Source organism: Sinocyclocheilus grahami, unplaced genomic scaffold, assembly GCF_001515645.1.
Source record: "Sinocyclocheilus grahami isolate Dianchi unplaced genomic scaffold, SAMN03320097.WGS_v1.1 scaffold66.1, whole genome shotgun sequence".
NCBI classification, from domain to species: domain Eukaryota; kingdom Metazoa; phylum Chordata; class Actinopteri; order Cypriniformes; family Cyprinidae; genus Sinocyclocheilus; species Sinocyclocheilus grahami.
The window spans coordinates 389,328-408,847 of record NW_015505245.1 but is presented as its reverse complement, the minus strand read 5'-3'; the positions used below and the strand labels follow the sequence as shown (position 1 = coordinate 408,847).

Here is a 19,520-nt window from a genome sequence, read left to right as displayed (position 1 = left end):
AAACTATATGTGTGTGTACTGTGTATATTTATTATGTATATATAAAGACACACACATACAGCATATGTTTTGAAAATATTTACATGTATATATTTATATTCATATAATTTATATTATATATATAAATATATTTAATATATAAACGTAACATATTTTTCTTAAATATATACGTGCATGTGTATGTATTTATATATAGGCTACATAATAAATATACACAGTACACACAAATATACTATGTAAACAATTTTTTTTATTTTGGATGGGATTAATAGTGATTAATCATTTGACAGCACAAATATATATCATTTGTATATGTATATGTTAACCTATACATATGTATGATCAAACCTACACTATGCTCTCTGCCGTTCCTCTATCAGAACTGTCGCAAATCTTGTAAGCCAATTATTAAACACAAAATAAGGATCTGGTAGAATAAACACAGTTTTCAAATTAATCAAGAATAGTGCACTGAATATAGAATTTAGATCTCATCATGTACAGACTGAAATCACTTAATTCTCCAGCACAGAGCAGAATGCACCTAAAACGTTTATATTCGACCCGCCAATAATCCACAGAAGAAGAAGAAGAAGAAGAAGAAGAAGAAGAAGAAGAATCTAAAGGTGCGTCCCAAATCGCGTTCTTATGCACTAGTTTATGACGGTTTTTAGTATAAATAGTGCGAGTAGTGCGTTCACTGAAAATTCCAAACAGAAAAAGTTAACTTTAAATACCCGGATGATGCACTTAAATAATCGAAAAAACTAAGTGTGGAATGTTGGACACTTCATGCACTCAACTTTAATTACTTAGCTATAGGGGGAGGGGCTATCAGACTCTGATGCGGAGGGGCAAAATAACCTTATAAAATTCATACACTACATGATTGAGTACATAGTGCATAAGAGTGCATAGTGTATAGTGCATCATTTGAGACGCAGCTTAAGTCTCCTCCTGGAAACTTGCACCAGAAATCATCCACAGATAGAAATGAATTAAGCTTTAAGTAAAGCTGAATTCAAGACAGTGTTATCAATTGAAATAAGTAAGATATGGCAAAAGTTATGGAATAGTGGGTCAAAAGAAAGACATCTTTTACAGATTAAGGAGTGTGTTGGAAATGAGAGGCAGTAAGAAAGATGTCATCATTTCGAGATTAAGAATTGGACGTACGATACAGCATTAAACTATAGTCTTCATTGGGAAGCATAATCGGGAAAGTGTGACAAATGTGGAGAGTCAGAAACAGTGAAGCATATTCGTTTTGAGTGTTCTGCATATGAAAGGGAGAGATTTCAATTAATTCAATAATTAATTAGATAATATTTCTTTAAAAGTATTGTTAGGAAATGGGTCAAAGCAATCAAGAGTGCATGAAATATTATTTAAATACCTGAAAAACACAGGAACAATAGATAGAATCTAGTTTTTCCCCCTTCTTTCAAATCTATGCACACTCCACACTCCAGATCAGTAGGTGGCGGTAATGCACTTTTATTTTTCACTGGCTTGCCAAACCGCCATAAAGAGCAGTAGGGGGAGGTAATGCTTTTTTATTTTTCACTGGCTTGCCAAACCGCCATAAAACACCAGAAGAAGAAGAAGAAGAAGAAGAAGAACTTGCATAATTTTTTATATAGAACAGGACTAGATAAAATAATATAATATAAAAGATGTTCTGTTTCGGTTTGGAGTTTAAGGGGTTCAGTGTGGAGGACGGAGGAGCTAAACACGCAGCGCCAACCGATACCTGGACTCTTGATGGCTTCAGAGTTGAGACAGAACAACTAATATAATTTAAAAAAAATCCTGATTGCATAATAGCACAGTAGGTACCGATATGCGCAAAGATTGCAACTCGCCATAAAACCAAGAAGAAGAAGAAGAAGAAGAAGAAGAAGAAGACTGACTGCCGTTAAGCTCAAAGAAATATCAATTTACACAAAATAGGGAAGCATGAAAATGGAAGATGTGATTAATGTGGGAATCCAGAAACAGTAAAGCACATTCTTCTAGAATGTGATGCGTATGAAAGAGAAAGAAATCAACTTAATCATAAATTAAGTTTGATGGGATATGATAAAGTATCACTCAAGATATTACTAGGGAATAGACAAATGCAATCAAGAATTAAAGAAGAAGTGTTCAGTTATCTAAAAAAGACAGGAAATATGGAAAGAATATAAATTGTAATTGTGGTATTTTTTGTTTTCTTTTTTTTTATTATTATAATTAAAAAAAAATATATATATATATCCTTCTCTCTACCAAATCTGTTCACTCCACACTCCAGAGCAGTAGGTGGCGGTAATGCACCTTTAAGTTGGTTTGCCAAAACCGCCAAAAAACATCAGAAGAAGAAGAATAAGCTCAAAGAAGAATACTTGACTAAAAAAGAGTTTGCACTGTGGAAAATAAGGGAGGAAACAGGAGAGAAGAGACTATTACGACCAGAGTAAGAACAGGGCATAATAAATTAAATAGCACTCTTCATATTATAGGAAAACATCCAACTGGGTTTTGTGACCAGTGCCAAATACCTTAAACTGTAGAACATGTGCTTATTAATTGTTCAAAATATGAATTACAGAGGAGGGATATGATAAATGACATGGAAAAATAGGACTAAAAGGACGTGGAGTAAAGAATATAATAGACTGCAGTAGGAGTGAACAAGGAATTAAATATTTGATTTGCTTTCTGACTAAAACGGGACAGGAATATGATGATTTAAAGTATATAGGAAATAACCAGAACCAGAAGATGGCAGTAATGCAACGTTAAGGATGCAAGCTGCCGTTAAAACCCAAAGAAGAAGAAGAAGAAGCTCAAAGAAGAAGAAGGATAACTTGCAGCAGCAGACTTGTGTGTACAAGAGACAGTGAAGCATATACTGTTAGACTGCAAAAAATATGAAGAAGATAGGGCAGAATTAAAGGCACAAATGGATGAACAAAGCATGACACTTGAGCATTTATTAGGGAAAACATCTGGGAGAATACGCAATTTATTAATGTTATTTTTGAAAAACACTGGGTTAAGTGAAAGGATTTAATAGGGATTTTTTTTGTTTTGTTTTGTTTTTTATTTTATTATTATTATTTTTTTCTCTTCCCTCTCCACTCCTTTGATGTCAGTCTAATGCCCACACTCCAGTCTAGTAGGTGGCGGTAATGCACCTTTGAGATGAGTTGCCAACCGCCATTAAACCCGAAAGAAGAAGAAGAAGAAGACGCAGCAGACTTGTAGTCCGCGTGTGGACAGCGCTGCACTGACCCGCTGCTGTAATGGAGGGATCCGGGGAAGAGTTCATGAAATACCGCTCACCGCTGGTGTCCCGGTACGCCAGCAAAGAGATGGCCTACAACTTCAGCGACAGGAAAAAATTCACCACATGGAGAAGACTGTGGCTTTACCTCGCTATGGCCGAAAAGGTCCGTTTATTTATTTTGGGTTTATTTCTACAGACTATCTATAGAGTAATTACGTTGGCCCTGTGATTCTCTGAATGCTAAGTGTGACTCTGTCTTAGGTTTTTGACCTTGAGTGAGTGGAAGTCTCAAGTTGCCAGCTCTCTTAGTCTAAAAATAGTTTAAAAGGGTGGACATGAGTTGTGTTGCAATATTTAATGTTTTACAAGTGGACCAGACAAAAAGTCCTGAGGTGATACCATAGTACATTGATGGTATTAAGTGGTAGTATTGTAGTACTGTAATATATATATATATATATATATATATATATATATATATATATATATATATGATAGTACTGAATTGTATGTGCCATGCTGTAAGGTTTTTCCAAGAATACCATGGTGCTTGCATTGTATATGAACAGAAACAACAATATCACCTGGTACTCTTTGTAAGTGGTGCAATATCATATCATGGTTGCTATAATTATGAATGTTGCTATAATTATGTACGATGGTATTTTGTACATGCTAGTCCAATGTACTTCTATTCATGGCTTAACTATGGAACACGTATAATATATTACCATAGCAATGTGTCTAAAACTACAGCAGTATGATTATTTGCACAATTGTATTTTTGTATGTAGTATGCTTATTGTAGTAGGTTTATTTTGCATGCATTTTTATATCTTTCTATTTTACACACACAAACTGGGTCTCGATATGTCTTGTGTATGTGGCTCTGTCAAACCTTCTCTGTCAAAATTTCTCAAACCTTAAATTCCCAGTAAGCCATTTAGAAGATAATGATGGGACTAGTAGTATTAGAAGAAAACCCTCAAATTCAGATAACAGATAATCAGTTGCTGAGACCAACAATAGTCGACTTGATTAGAAATGGATATTACTGAGTGTAGAACGGTGAAATTTGCTTGTTTAGCTGACATGTGTCGATCGTCATATTGATTGTTTGTTTGATTTGTGTAAAGAAATCAAGAACTAAGGTTGTGTGATCACCCAGTAATCCATAAAGCTCCAAATAAAGGCCACAGTCTGTTTGACTAGCACTTAATTGAACACAGTCATGTGGTCACATGGTGGTCATTCTCTGACCTGTGGAGACCGACAGGATTCTGTTCGCTGCTCGTATGATCATGCTCTGGAAATAAAGTTACGCTACAGAACTTTACTGATGTAGTCCTCGGGACACTGAGGCGGCACAGACAGCCCTGGGAAAGAGTGTGTATTTCCAAAAATAACTAATGTTAATGTCAGGGTAACAGGAGAGTGGCTCTTGAGAGTTGACCTTTACCCTCGCTCTGTCTGTGTATTGCTAAAGATGAAGTGAATGTGCTTATTTCGGTTTACTGTCAGCCATTTTCTAATGTTGCACTGATATTGCAGATTTGGCCAATATTATGAGAAAACATTTACTTTACAATTTGTTTTTATAAAAATATTATTATAATGTAAAAATCCTAAAAAATAAAATCGGTTATGTATAGGCTAAAAGTAATTAATTTATTTTGCGATTTGCTACAAATTCCATTTAACAGTCTTAATAAATGATGTTTCTAAAGATGAACTTTAAGCGAGTGCTAGATGGTGTTGAATGTAACATAAATAATAGAAATGAGAACGCACAATTAAATAAAGATGATACTGAAAAGATATTTCCCTAGCTTCATCGCAACTATCTCTTTATCGCTCTAATATATCCTCTCTGCAGGAATTGGGTCTCTCCATAACCGATGCCCAGGTGAGCGAGATGGCGTCTCACTTGGAGGACATTGATTTCGTCATGGCTGCGGAGGAGGAGAGGAAGTTGAGACATGATGTCATGGCTCACGTCCATACGTTTGCTCACTGCTGTCCCGCCGCTGCTCCCATCATCCACTTGGGCGCCACTTCCTGTTATGTGGGAGACAATACGGTGAGGCCAAAATATTACCGTGCCATTATTATCTGTTACTTTGGCTACTATTGTTTGGACTCCATGGATTTATTTCATGGACTCCTGGAATTTCCTGAGCCGAATGGTTATAGAGGGAACATGAATTAAATCAATTTCTTTAATTTTAATGTTGCAATTAATAGAAGTGTGTATGTATGTATGTATGTATGTATATATGTATGTGTGTGTATATATATATATATATATATATATATATATATTAGTGCTGCTTGAAAGTTTGTGAACCCTTTAGATTTTTCTATATTTCTGCATAAATATGACCCAAAACATAATTAGATTTTCACACAAATTTTATTTTCAAAATAGATTTTCAAATAGATTTTCACCTGAAAGTAGACGGAGAGAGACAAAGAGAATCAAACAAAGGAGCCAAAAATAAATACTTTGTCATTTATTTATGGAGAAAAATGATCTGGTGTTAAATATTTGTGAGTGGCAAAAGTATGTGAATCTTTGCTTTCAGTATCTGGTGCGACCCCCTTTTGCAGCAATAACGGCAAGTAACGTTTCTTGTAACTGCTGATGAGTCCTGCACAATGGCTTGTAGGAATTTTAGCCCATTCCTCAGTACAGAACCACTTCACCTCTGTGATGTTGGTGGGTTTCCTTCTATGAACTGCTTGCTTCAGGTTCTTCCACAAAATTTGACTCCGTCATTCCAAAACATTAACTTTGTTCTTCTTTAATCATTCTTTGGGAGAACGACTTGTGTGCTTGGGGTCGTTGTCTTGCTGCATGACCCACTTTCTCTTGAGATTCAGTTCTCGGACAGATGTCCAGACATTTTCCTTCAGAATTTGCTGATATAATTCAGAATTCATTGTTCCATCAGCAAAACAGGCCCAAACCATGACACTAGCACCACCATGTTTCACAGATGGGATAAGGTTCTTCTGCTGGATTGCAGTGTTTTCTTTCTCCAAACATAACGCTGCTTATTTAAACCAAAAAGTTCTATTTTGGTCTTATCCATCCACAAAACATTTCTCCAGTATTCCTCTGGCTTGTCCACGTGATCTTTAGCAAACTGCAGACGGGCAGCAATGTTCTTTTTGGAGAGCAGTGGCTTTCTTCTTGCGACTCTGCCATGAACACCATTGTTGTTCAGTGTTCTCCTGATGATGGGCTCATAGACATTAACATTAGCCAATGTGAGAAACGCCTTTAGTTGCTTAGAAGTTAGCCTGCAGTCCTTTGCAATCTCGCAGACTATTACAAGTCTTGCTTTTAGAGTGTTCTTTGTTGGTGGAGCACTCCTGGGGAGGGTAAGAGTGGTCTTGAATTTCCTCCATTGATACACATCCACAAAAATATTAAACTGGAAAATTGAATAGAAAAGCAGTTTAAACATTGACATTAATAAGAAATGCTTAAGAAATGATTTCTGATACTAAATGTGTGACACTAAATGAAGGGCTGAGGAAAATTCAGCTTTGCCTTCACAGCGATAAATGACATTTTACAATATATTCAAATAGAAAACAGTTTAAATTGTAATATTTCATATTATTGCTGTTTTTACTCTTAATATTTTTTTTAATCAAATACATGCAGCCATGATGCGTATATAAGAGTCTTCTTTCATATGTATTAAACAAATACTGACCAACTTTGTTGGAATTAAACTCTTGCCATTGTTACCCCAGAACATCAGCATTGATTGTGTTTGGGTTTTATGTAGCTTTAAAACGGTTTGTGTAATGTACAGTTTTGCTGGGGAAAATGTCAATGACTTCATGTCTTTGTGGTTTATTCTATGGTTGAACTGGCGTTATTTCTTAATTTTTTTTGTCTGTTTTATCTGTTAGGTGGAGGAGTTGGATAGGAAGGTCACTGAGATGGCTGGTTTTAAAAAGTACACTCTTCTTTACTTTCTGCATTCATTGTTACTAAATACTTCATGTTATTCAATAGCGTGTTGTTGGCTAGAATCTTACATTGTATATGACTTCATGTGCACATGGTTCCTCCACTTATTTTCATACCAGATCATACCTGGTGACAGGTCAGACGTACAGTCGTAAGGTGGATATCGACTCGCTCTGTGTGCTGGCCAGCCTCGGAGCCACAGTACATAAGGTCAGACACAAATAATGAACTCCGATCAGCTTTATGCATTTATAAATGAGCTGCTGTAAAAGTCTACAATGATCACAGAACAGCAACAGACATCAGTTGTTTGATTAGAACATCCTCCTTTTCTCAATACATTTTTGCTGTAGATTTGCACTGATATCCGTCTGTTGGCTAATCTGAAAGAAATCGAGGAGCCATTTGAGAAAGAGCAGATTGGTGAGTTTGCATGTGAGAGACAGAATTTCATGTAATCGTTTAATAAATCAACCTTTGATCCGTCATGTTTTTCTCTGTCTGCAGGTTCCAGTGCCATGCCGTACAAGAGAAACCCCATGCGTGCGGAGCGCTGCTGCAGTCTTGCTCGTCACCTGATGGCGCTGGTGTCAGACCCCCTGCAGACAGCAGCAGTGCAGTGGCTGGAAAGAACCCTGGACGACAGCGCTAACAGGCACTGTTACCATATCTGTGGTCTGACCATACGATGTTGCACTGCACTGTTTTGACTCTGTGTAGATGTAACTTTACACTCGCTCTTGCAGCAGCTTACTGTCTCACATTTTCTTTTTGTGTGTATTCAGGAGGATCTCATTGCCTGAGTCCTTCCTCACAGCAGACATCATCCTCAGCACTCTGCAGAACATCACTGAAGGACTGGTGGTGTATCCTAAGGTGTGTGTGTCTGTCTCAGTAAAAAAATCTCTTCAAAACAAATATTTTAAAGGTTTTATTGAGATCGTAATTAGGGCTGCACTATTAATCGAATGCGATTGTCATGCGCATTTTGTTAAAAAAGCCGGTTCTGTAATCAGCAGGAAATCATCATCATCGTGTGCTTTCAGATGGAGCAGAATTTACTACACATAGCCGTAGTTCACTGACAAGTTATGCAAAAAAAAATCGCAAACGCATCTGAAATCATTTGCGATAATGACAGCTGTTTGCATAGCTTCTCGGTGAACTACGGCTCTGTGAAGTAAATGCTGCTCCTTCTGAAAGCATGTGAAAATACCACATTTAATAACATATTTTTACTCCAAACTCACTTCATAACGTCAGTCGAGTGTTTGAAATAAATCCTTCTGTGAGATGATGTGGCTTCTTTCACAGAATAAGGCACGCAACATATTTCATAGTATTTAAGCAGTGATAAAGGCATTGCATTATAAATATACTTTATTTTAATGAAAATTATAATAATAAGAACTATGGCGATTCTATTGCCGTAGTCGTGTTTATTAGTCACGTTGAATCAAATGAAAGCAGTTGAATCTTCTGTTTATTCAGCTGCAGCAATAGGCATTTTCTGGGTTTCTTCTGCGAGGCGTATTTGGAGTTTCAGCGCGAGAGCACCCTCTGGCTTTTGGATGAAGATTTACTGCTGATCACAGAACCGTGCTTCACTGAAAGATACGCATGACAATCGCAGCTTCTGTCGAATCGCGATCTCGATTCCATTTCGATTTATCGTGCAGCCCTAAGGGTAATTGGTGTATTTTAATCAAATGAACTACATGATATACTGATTACTTGGTCAAATAAATTTAGCATAATTAATTGCATACACAACTGTTAAAAATATAACAGTGATGATAGTTGAATTTTTAGCATCATTACTGCAGTCTTCAGAGGCACATGATCCTTCAGAAATCATATGTAATCTGATGAATAAGTGCACAAGAAACATTTTATTTTTATTGTTGTTGAAAACAGTTGTGCTGCTTAATATGATTATGGAAACTATCATACATTTTAACATTATTGATTAATATAAAGTTCAAAAGAACAACATTTAATTGAAATGTAATCTTTTGAAACATTATAAATATCTTCAATTAGTACATTCAAAAACTTTACATTAGTCAATTTATTAAATGTATGTATTTTTTTCATTCATTCATTTTTAATTATAGGCACCTTTCATGACAATCAAGGTCACCTTACAAATCTCCATTAACATCAATGTAACAACAGCAAACAAGCAAACTACAAAATACAATAAAACACTAAGAATAAGTAATTTTATATTACTTTCATAAATCACATTAAATTGACAGCTTATTTTACTTGTTTTTTTTAATTTATAATTCTTAATTACTTTTTGTAGGTGATTGAGAGGCATATCCGTCATGAGCTGCCCTTCATGGCTACTGAAAACATCATCATGGCCATGGTGAAGGCTGGAGGAAACAGACAGGTCTTGTAATTACATTTTGCTTTGGCAAATCAACCCATGGTGTTTGAATAAATTACTTGCACAGTACATATTTCTCACAGTAGATGTTGCAGACTTTCATGCAGGAAAGAAACGGATGTTTAACACTGACTGACTGATTTTTGTGTGTAATGAAAACACACTCAGGACTGCCATGAGAAGATTCGGGTGCTGTCCCAGCAAGCTGCGGCTGTAGTCAAACAGGAAGGGGGGGATAATGACCTGCTGGCTCGGGTTCAGGCTGATCCATATTTCACCTCCATACTCGGACAGCTGGACTCCATACTGGACCCCAAAACCTTCATTGGCCGAGCCCCACAACAGGTACACAGTTAGTCCACTGCTGTGCTACTAATGTTTATCATGTTTTATGGTTTTATGAATGATGTGAGCTGTAATACCATTCCACTTTCTCTTTGTCTCAGGTTACAAGGTTTTTGTCTGAGGAGGTCAGGCCTGTTCTAGAGCCATACAAGAGTAAAATGGATGTCAAGATTGAACTAGAGCTCTGAAACAAACACATACGTGACACATCAGAACAGTATTAAAATAAATATGGTGTTTAATCTTTTGTGTGGTCTTTTATGTGGCAGTTTGACATTTAATTCTAAGTCAGATGTATAGTAATTTTAATATGTAAACCTTAATGTGTAAAAAAAAAAAGAAGAAAAAAAAAGCAAATTTTGATAATTACTCTGGTATTGTTACGAGTTGATCTTTCACACACCTATCTAAAAATTACATTTTAATTAAAATGTAGAGGAACTTTTCTGAATATGGGTGTGTTAAATTTGTCTGATTTAAGTGTATTATGTAACTTTTATCCCTTAAATGTTTCTGTATTGTCAGATATACATATATTTGAGAGGCTGGGAGGGAGGGAAGGGGTAATGGGCCTTATTACCCTTTAAAAGCAACTTGGCAGCATTTGGGAAAACAAGCATGAGAAGACTACTGACTTTAAGGTAAATGTAACAGACTTTAAGGTCAATGTAACGAACATTTCAGTCCCTGCTGAAAAAAAAAACTGCTTTAGCTGGTCAAGGGCTCTGGTTTTACAGGGGTTTTGACCACTTTAGCTGGTCTTAGCTCATCACGCTGGGAGACCAGCTGACCAACCAACAAGATAAAGACCAGCTTAAAGCAGCTAAGACCAGCCTTCAGTTCAGGATGGTTTTATAATGTTATATTTAAACACAAACAAAAAAGTGGTATTTGAGAGGTACTTCAAAGGATAACTTGGTATTTAATAGCAATTTTATATATATATATATATAGATAGATAGATAGATAGCACTTTTTATTTTATTTTAATTCTGTTTTATTTTTTTTAAAACACTAGCTGTTTAATAAAGAATAACAATTTGGTCCCTCAGTAAATTCTCTTTGCCACCTTGAAGAATTCTCAGTTACTTAAAGTGTAGATAGACGGCCAGGAAGTAAGAAAACACACAGTCAAATGTATCCTCAATACTTCAATTTATTCATAGAAATACAGATATTATATAGGCATATGTCAGGGGAGTTTCACCCTCTTAACCAATGAGGATATTGTATATGAATGTGTATGTATATGTATATAAAATACCTTGCTACATGTACCACATTAGGCTAACCGAGACTTGTCATTTGCACTTACATATTAATGCTCTTTTTTGATTGCTTCTATTGCCCTCATTTGTAAGTCGCGTTGGATAAAAGCGTCTGCTAAATGACTAAATGTAAATGTGTGTGTATATATATATATATTAGGGCTGTCAGTCGATTTCAATTTTGAATCTAATTAATTACATGATGTGTTGATTGATTAATCTAATTAATTCCAAAATAAATTTGACTGAAAATACCCACAAAAGCTATTTTTGTGTTAAATGAGAAAATATCAAGTAGACATTAGCTTTAGAAAAAAATATTTCAACTATCCCTTTAATGTTTTTATTATTAGTAGTATTATTAGTATATTATTACTTTTATTTTATGTATTTATTTTTAATGAAATGATACTCCAAATAAAAAAACTAATCTGCCAGCGGGTGGTGGTACATGTCTTCATTCGATTCGTTCAAACGGCTGATTCATTCAGGAATTCAGTAAACGGTTTTGAATCATTGGTTCACACGATTTGTTCAAAATGCTGATTCATTCAGAAAGCACCACTGTGTGGCAGAGATGCACAACAATTCTGCTATGGCTTTAAAGGTAATATGTTCTCTGCAAAATTGAGCAATAACACATAATATTGTGTTTAAAATATAACACAATATCAACTTCTTTTTTACTGAACTGTTGTATAAAATCACATTTAAACTCATGATATTCGGGACAAAATCAGCACTCTTGATATCGCTCTCACTGCTGGTGTGATATAGTATGATATAAATATGATTAAAAAAAGTCATACAGGGGCATTTTTTTGCACCAACATCTTGATTTTTAGGGCATGAGTGCATTTATGGAGTTGCCCTGCATCATATTTGTCAAAAGTCATCTCTATGAAATGTAAGATGATGTACAGGTATGGGGGCGGGGCCAGTGCGTTAACTGCGTTAAAATATTTTAATCGCGTTAATTTTTTTACTAATTAACGCGTCAAACTGACAGCCCTAATATATATATATATATATATATATATATATACCCATTAAAAAAAGTTATACTTTTTTAATGGGTGTTAGGCCATGTATCCAGGAGATATATAAACTGTAAAACTAATATAATTTTTTGTTTAGTTTTCTGAGGTATTTTAATCACATTCACGTGATGTTAAGTAATAACAAAGACTGTAATGACAGTATTTAGATGATTTAGAAGGTCTCTGCGTTACTGTGGCAATTAATGGCTAACTGGCTGTAATAAAAGGAGGGAGGAACCAGCTGATATTATTATGTGTAAATGATATGGTGTTACTCATGGCACAATTCTTCATGAGGGTGTAAAAATCGTGAAATAGAACAAGACAGGGGAAAGGTCGACAGGTTGCAGTAGTCGTAATGCTATGATCTGGCGCAAAGTCCATAACGTTATTCACAAATGGTTTGAAACCTGTTGGACGTTCACGCACGGTCTGCTTGAACCTGTCTGGAGATTCTTCTTCGATTTCGCCCGTTTTAAACAAGGATTTATTTAACTTACCCGCTCGCTGGATGTTTTTATGCGCCAACAAGGCCATCCCTCATAAACTTTAAAACTGTTGTGCCAAAAGTCATATTTTGTCTCCATTTTGAAGTTCGCCTTGAACACTTGGCCATATGTGCCTGCCTGTATGCGAGTTGATATTGCTTTGACGAGCAGGTATAAGCAGCTGTTTCTGAGTGATGCATCGCTATCTGCAAGAAGGAAAAGCAGGTGTGTGTGAGATATAATGTGATTTGATTTCTAGGAACACACACACACACACACACACGCACGCACGCGCGTACTATAGCCTACACAAGCAGCGTTGTAGGTGAGAGGTGAGGTTCTTCTCATTTGCTATTCAATTATGCTATTACCGTTCAAAAGTTTGAGTCGGTAAGATTGTTTAAATGTTTTTGAAAGAGGTCCCTTATTTGCTCACATGCTGTCTTATTTTTTTAATTAAAATGAAATGTAATGCATTAGTGTCACATGGTCCTCCAGAAATCATTAAACATACTTTTATTAGAAACGTCTTCAAACATTTATATTTTAAATTTTGAATTAGTATCCTTGCGAAATGAAAATAAATAGGCTGTATAATAAAAATTAACTAAACTTTTGAACGGTAACTTAGTAAATTATAGCCTACGGACATGTAAGTTATGCCTGCTTGTTTCAGTTTCTTTTGCTTAATTCATTGTCTCTTTCCTCAAAGTTAAGATTTCTTACTACTTTTACGATCTTAGGTTTATTTTCTTAAACTGAACACTTTGTAAATGAAAACTGAAACACTTTGTTTTTCTTTTTTGCTGTAATCACTGTATAACGTACAGCTAGCATGCTAAAATCACTTCAGTGGTGATTGTGATATTTCTGTAGTCTTTTCTTACTCTATTATATTTCGCATGTCCAATGTTTATTTGTGGACATTTTAGTCCGTTTAGTAAACTCACAGAAATTACACAGTCCCAAGATGATTGGCTCTTTTGCCATACGGTTGTAGGTTTGTGCTGGTATAAGAAATCCTTTGGTGTCTAACCCTTTGCATTTGCCCTGAATTAAGATTATTTTATAATAATTGTCATAAAAACTGTTTTACATGATTGTAAACATCTGATCTTAGTGGTAGGAACAATTTCCACAAGAGTAATGAAAAGAAGATCCAAAGTATAAAAGGGAATGTCATTCTACTCTGCTGGCCTGAGAAAATAATACATGGGAGATGGACAGTAATATTAATTCCCAGTGAAGCAGTAAACCGTAGTCTTAATATCTGCATACCAGTCTTTGCCATTTGAAGGAAAACTGGCAGATGTGCAGCTTGAAAAACGCTGAAAGGGAATTTGGTTTTGAGGCTTTAATAGGCAGAAAAGTAAAGTGTTGTAAAGTTGCTTTGCAACGATTTGTATCGTGAAAAGCGCTATACAAATAAACTTGAATTGAATTGAAAGTAAGAAGACTCTCTTTCATATGCTGTTCTTTAGTAAAGAATAAAATACAAGATGACTTTCAACACCACTATATCCAGGACAGGTGTATGGGGAAAAACGTGACGCTCCCTTAAACACTATGTGATATCTTATATAGGTGGGGTTGTAAAAACCTAAGCAGATACTTACTAACTGTTTATCTAGAATTGACATCTGATTCATAGGTTCCTTATGTATAATCCATAATTATTGCTCCATATATAAATGTATATAATACATAATTTGACACGTTTCTATGCTTTGGTTGAATATCCTGTGAAGACTTTATAGGGAACTTCAGTCATTGAAATGTTTGCTAGGTCACAGTGAAATTTATACATGCTAATAAATGTGTGTTTATATGTGAAGAGACACTTCTTGGTTGAATATCCTGTGAAGACTTTATAGGGAACTGTTCAGTCATTGAAATGTTTGCTAGGTCACAGTGAAATTTATACATGCTAATAAATGTGTGTTTATATGTGAAGAGACACTTGGTCTTTCTACAGGTGATCTGATTGGTCCATCATGTGGGCTTGGGCATTACTTCCTGTCACCCTGGCAGTGTTTGGGACTATTGGGATGTGGGCTGTGTGAGTATTACTTCATGTTTCTCTCACTCTTTTCAAAATATTTCTCTCACCCTTTTTAATATCCTCAATATCTTTTCAAAATCAATACAAAACATTTATTTATTTGACTCTTTCTGCACTTGTTTGTGTGCAGGTATGCCATAGCTGTGTCTAATAACACTGTTAATATAACCGAAGAATTCCCTTTCATCAGGTATGTATCTTAAGTTAGACTTAGTCAGGGTAGCGCCATGTATAATGTTTGACAGGAAAGAAAACGAGGCCATGTGGGACAGTGTGTTTAATATATATATATTTTAACAACATGGTAATTGTTGAGCTAAAAATAAGCCTCCATCTAACATTAATGGATCTAAGCTTCCTCAAGAAGTGTTTACTTATGATTTTAACTAAAGCGTTGAGTGATTAACTGTGTGTCTGTAAGATGTTCCAGAGCTAGAAAGGCATAATATGAATTTATTTTATGAATATGTGAATTTGAAAATATGACATTGATATCAATGAATATTGTTTCCTCCAGCACATGTGGCTCATACAACCCCCAGAGCTGCCTGTTTTCTCAGATCTGCAACATATGCTGTGTGTTGGGTGAGTCCTCTCATCTTATTTGGAAAATTGGCCCATGTACTGTACCTTTTGTGTGAACTCTTTCTGTTTCCGTAGCTTTGTGGATTGTCACAATCAGATTTCAGCAGGTCCGTGATTTGGGTTCTGGGTCTCATTTAAACACGGCCGGTTTGGTGCTTGGCTTCATCTCTAGCATTGGGATTTCCATTCTAGGAAACTTCCAGGTACAGTATATAGCCTACAACCAAACGGGAGTTACTTGATTACTTGTAAATTGTGTTGTGCTTATTTGTGTTTGCACTTGCATTATTAGCAATCTGTTGTGAAGGGGGTTCATCTGTTTGGGGCGCTCATGGCCTTCGTCCTGGGTTTGGTTTATTTCTGGATCCAGGCGTGGCTTTCGTACTACAGCCCGCCATCACATGACCGCAAGTGGGTGGTGCCAGTGCGCATCGTCCTCTGCAGCCTGTGTACTTGTTTGGTCATCTGCAGTATCCTTCAGCTCTAAAAGATGATAAAATTTCATAACTCATTTCAGTTATGAAGTGAATGCATTTTCACTTCATATTATTATAAGTTGTAATTTTGTTGTCCTTAACCTTATGTCTTCTCAGTGTTTGTTCTCTATAAAACAGGGTTTCGGTCTGAAGCTGCCATATGTGAGTGGGCTCTGGTCATGTGTTGTTTTGCGCTTTTTGCGCTTTTTGCAGCAGAATTCAGACACATTGACTGCCACAAGCTCACTGTACAGAACAAGGAAAGGAAAAACAGCAGTGACGTTAACGGCGTGTGGACAATACAAGAGATTCACTGAGGAGCAGCTGGCAAGTTGTGGCTGTGTGTTAATCAGACAGATACGTACAAGTTGAACAAACTCGCCATTTAATGTGGACACAATGAACTATAATCTGCACAACTCTGCTAAATGCACTGAAACACACACAAAACACAGTTCAAATCCACATTTTACAATATAAATTATATGTTGCAGAAATGCTATGCTGAATTCATGAGCATATTGTTTACTTGACACTTACATGATGTTTCATCAGTGTAGTTTTCCAGTAGACTTATCTCAGTAAACAAACAATTATGCTTCATCCTGGATCCCTTTGGCCTGTTTTGTAGTGTTAAAGACTTTGTTTGCGTAATGTTATTAAATATATTCAGTTAGAAATATTTAATTTTATGTGACCATTATAAAAAAGTTATTGAATATGAATAAATTTGACTTCACAATTGCTAAGTAATAGTCTACAAATTGAAATAAATAAGATGGTATGGTGGTCTTTAACATTTTCAGTAATTCGGTTATAGTAGGCCTGTAGGGTACCTTTGGTGTAGTAGGATTTTCCAACTAGATTTACAGGGGAGATCAAAATTAGAGAACAAGGTCACTGCTTAGTCCTATTTAAAGCTATCCTAACAGGAGCAGAAGGGCAGTTTTTAAAGCATATTTCATAAATCAATTGTTTTCTGCAGCACAGTATAAAAACTTAAATGAGGTATTTGAAAAAGAACTCTGATCAAAATTAGAGAAAACTTACAGATACCTACAAGTTATTGGTGTTAGCACCTGGTGCAGATTTTCTTAATTACATGACAAACCCTATTTAACTGGCAGCATTCCTCTAATTTTCACTGAGATTGCAAGATTGCGGGCTGCTGTAAGGTGACTGAAACCCTGTGACAGGAGGCAGTCCAGATGAAGGCCAAAGGGATGACACTTTCAGCCACTGCAAGAGAAGTTAGTAATTCCAAATCTGTGATTTCTCGAATACTGCAAATGTACACTAATTCATTCAAGCCCCCCAACCGCTGGTCTTCCACGTAAGACAAATGCATGAGAAGACAAGATAATGCAGAGACTCTCAATGGGGAGTCGGTTCAACACTGCAGCTGGAATTGCACGTTTAATTTAGTTGGGTCCGATGGGATACACTTTGTTCAGCGACAAACTGGGGAAAGACTAATACAGCTACATGGCAGGATGAATGCAAATGTTTATCAGAACCTCATTCAGCAACATGCAGTTCCTTCCCTGCAAACATCTCCCAATCAGCCTGCAGTTTTCATTCAGGACAATGCCTCTGTCACACTGCAAAATGGGTAAAGCAGTTCCTTGAAGCTGAAAACATTGAAATAATGAAATGGCCTGCCCAGAGTTCTGCTCTAAGCCCGACTAAAAAAATCTCTGGAAAATCCTTGGTGATAAAGTTATGGGTAAGAAACCCACTACAGTTACCAAACTGTGGAAGAAGAGTGGACCAAGATCACACCAGAGCAGTGTGAGAAACTAGTGATGTCCTGCGGACACAGATGTGCTGAAGTCATTCAAAGCAAGGGCCTCTACAATTCCTACTAGTTTTTGACAGCTGACCCTCTAAAAATGTACTTCTAATCATCTTCCGTGCTTCCTGTTCTCTAATTTTGATCACTGTTTTCCACAAAATAAAGGTTTTTGTTGAAATGCCTTGGATAATTTGTCAAACATGTTAGTAGTACATTGGTATACCCACAGCTAAATTTTTAGATGAACATTAAAAAAAATTATTTCAGAATTAAAAAAAAAAGTATTTCAGTTTATAGGTTGTTCTCTAATTCTGATCTCCACTGTATACTAAATGAGTATACCCACAGCTAAATTTTTAGATGAACAATTATTTCAGAATTAAAAAAAAAAGTATTTCAGTTTATAGGTTGTTCTCTAATTCTGATCTCCACTGTATACTAAATGAAAGCCTGAGTGTGTAGGATATGGTATATCATTTAGACAAGGAATAGAGCATCTCTCCTCAAGTGGAGGAGGTTTGAGGTTCCGTTCATAATTTGCAGGTCAAAATATAAGAAGTTCGATTCTTTTAGCGCTTAATTCATATTACAATAGTAATAATCGCTGCTAAAAAATAACGTGTGACAGAAACGCCTCATGAAAGTGGTTTACACATCCACAAAATAAAGGTTTTTGTTGAAATGCCTTGGATAATTTGTCAAACATGTTAGTAGTACATTGGTATACCCACAGCTAAATTTTTAGATGAACATTAAAAAAATTAAAAAAAATTATTTCAGAATTAAAAAAAAAAGTATTTCAGTTTATAGGTTGTTCTCTAATTCTGATCTCCACTGTATACTAAATGAAAGCCTGAGTGTGTAGGATAGGGTATATCATTTAGACAAGGAATAGAGCATCTCTCCTCAAGTGGAGGAGGTTTGAGGTTCCGTTCATAATTTGCAGGTCAAAATATAAGAAGTTCGATTCTTTTAGCGCTTAATTCATATTACAATAGTAATAATCGCTGCTAAAAAATAACGTGTGACAGAAACGCCTCATGAAAGTGGTTTACACAAAGCAAACACCAGAGGGTGCTCTGGGTCTGAGGTTATCTCATATTTGCTTGACTCATTTGCATAGTTCCGCTCGCAGGTAAATGTAAATTGTATTTTAGAAGGCCTTTAGTTAAAAAGGCACATCAAAATAGCGTTAAAGTAATTTAGGTTAAATGCAAAAATGAGAAACAGATAACTTCTTCTCTCTTTTAGACAAACACATGACTGCCCAGCTTGTGCCATTCAGTAAGTCAGTCAAATAAGCCTCTTGGTGAATTTGGACACAACACAGTTAGACATGATTTTCAGCTGGTAAACGGCAGTAGTGAGCAGTCTGTGCGTCTCACGATGACATTCTTTCACATACACATTGCTCTCAATGGGTGGGGAAAAAACAACAAAAAAAGAGAGAGGGACAAGAGAGGGCAAATGAAGGGAACTTAAAGGCATGTTGAAAAGTCCTGGGAATCTGTTATTTCTTTCTCTTTTCTATTTTAATATCCTTTCATGATCAGTGTTTTTCTCAAATCTGAGCAATCTTTGGATATCTGCTTGTTTTTTTTTATGAATGCTGTCGTCTAAACACTGACTCGCCGCAAAATCTTAATATAATATACAGTTTGTATGTAAATCAAAACTGGTAATAGATGTGGGGTAGAGTAAACTTTAAATATAGCTCATAAAACAGAATGCTATCTATCTATCTATCTATCTGTCTATCTGTCTATCTGTCTGTCTGTCTGTCTATGTTTTATTGGTA

The 19,520-nt window shown here is 35.9% G+C and overlaps 2 protein-coding genes across 6 annotated transcripts; both read left to right on the top strand.

Annotated features, from left to right (window-relative positions):
- Window positions 1-3,199: 3,199 nt before the first annotated feature.
- On the top strand, window positions 3,200-10,247 carry LOC107585072 (adenylosuccinate lyase-like). Its single transcript, XM_016271928.1, has 10 exons — window positions 3,200-3,437; window positions 5,151-5,354; window positions 7,205-7,251; window positions 7,385-7,475; window positions 7,619-7,688; window positions 7,773-7,920; window positions 8,051-8,141; window positions 9,577-9,666; window positions 9,832-10,008; window positions 10,110-10,247. The coding sequence occupies exons 1-10, from the start codon at window positions 3,291-3,293 to the stop codon at window positions 10,194-10,196; spliced, it is 1,152 nt and encodes a 383-aa protein (XP_016127414.1). The 5' UTR covers window positions 3,200-3,290; the 3' UTR covers window positions 10,197-10,247.
- A 213-nt stretch (window positions 10,248-10,460) lies between these two features.
- tmem150b (transmembrane protein 150B) lies at window positions 10,461-16,615 on the top strand. Of its 5 annotated transcripts, none has more exons than XM_016271857.1 (7): window positions 10,461-10,649; window positions 14,780-14,863; window positions 14,997-15,056; window positions 15,384-15,451; window positions 15,527-15,654; window positions 15,744-15,921; window positions 16,045-16,615. In XM_016271857.1, the coding sequence occupies exons 2-7, from the start codon at window positions 14,799-14,801 to the stop codon at window positions 16,242-16,244; spliced, it is 699 nt and encodes a 232-aa protein (XP_016127343.1). In that variant the 5' UTR covers window positions 10,461-10,649; window positions 14,780-14,798; the 3' UTR covers window positions 16,245-16,615. The 5 variants fall into 5 exon arrangements, with proteins under 5 accessions (XP_016127343.1, XP_016127345.1, XP_016127344.1 ...); XM_016271859.1 differs by lacking the exon at window positions 10,461-10,649 and adding an exon at window positions 12,386-13,029; XM_016271858.1 differs by lacking the exon at window positions 10,461-10,649 and adding an exon at window positions 12,386-13,029 and having other exon boundaries at window positions 14,759-14,863.
- Window positions 16,616-19,520: the final 2,905 nt, after the last annotated feature.

Excerpts from the sequence above, each read along its gene's own strand:
- LOC107585072 (XM_016271928.1), top strand. The coding sequence starts at position 3,291 with ATGGAGGGATCCGGGGAAGAGTTCATGAAATACCGCTCACCGCTGGTG. Across the intron at positions 5,355-7,204 it reads GTTATGTGGGAGACAATACG|GTGGAGGAGTTGGATAGGAA; the intron begins GTGAGGCCAAAA and ends TTTATCTGTTAG. Across the intron at positions 7,252-7,384 it reads GAGATGGCTGGTTTTAAAAA|ATCATACCTGGTGACAGGTC; the intron begins GTACACTCTTCT and ends TTTTCATACCAG.
- tmem150b (XM_016271857.1), top strand. The coding sequence starts at position 14,799 with ATGTGGGCTTGGGCATTACTTCCTGTCACCCTGGCAGTGTTTGGGACT. Across the intron at positions 14,864-14,996 it reads ACTATTGGGATGTGGGCTGT|GTATGCCATAGCTGTGTCTA; the intron begins GTGAGTATTACT and ends GTTTGTGTGCAG. Across the intron at positions 15,655-15,743 it reads CCATTCTAGGAAACTTCCAG|CAATCTGTTGTGAAGGGGGT; the intron begins GTACAGTATATA and ends TTGCATTATTAG.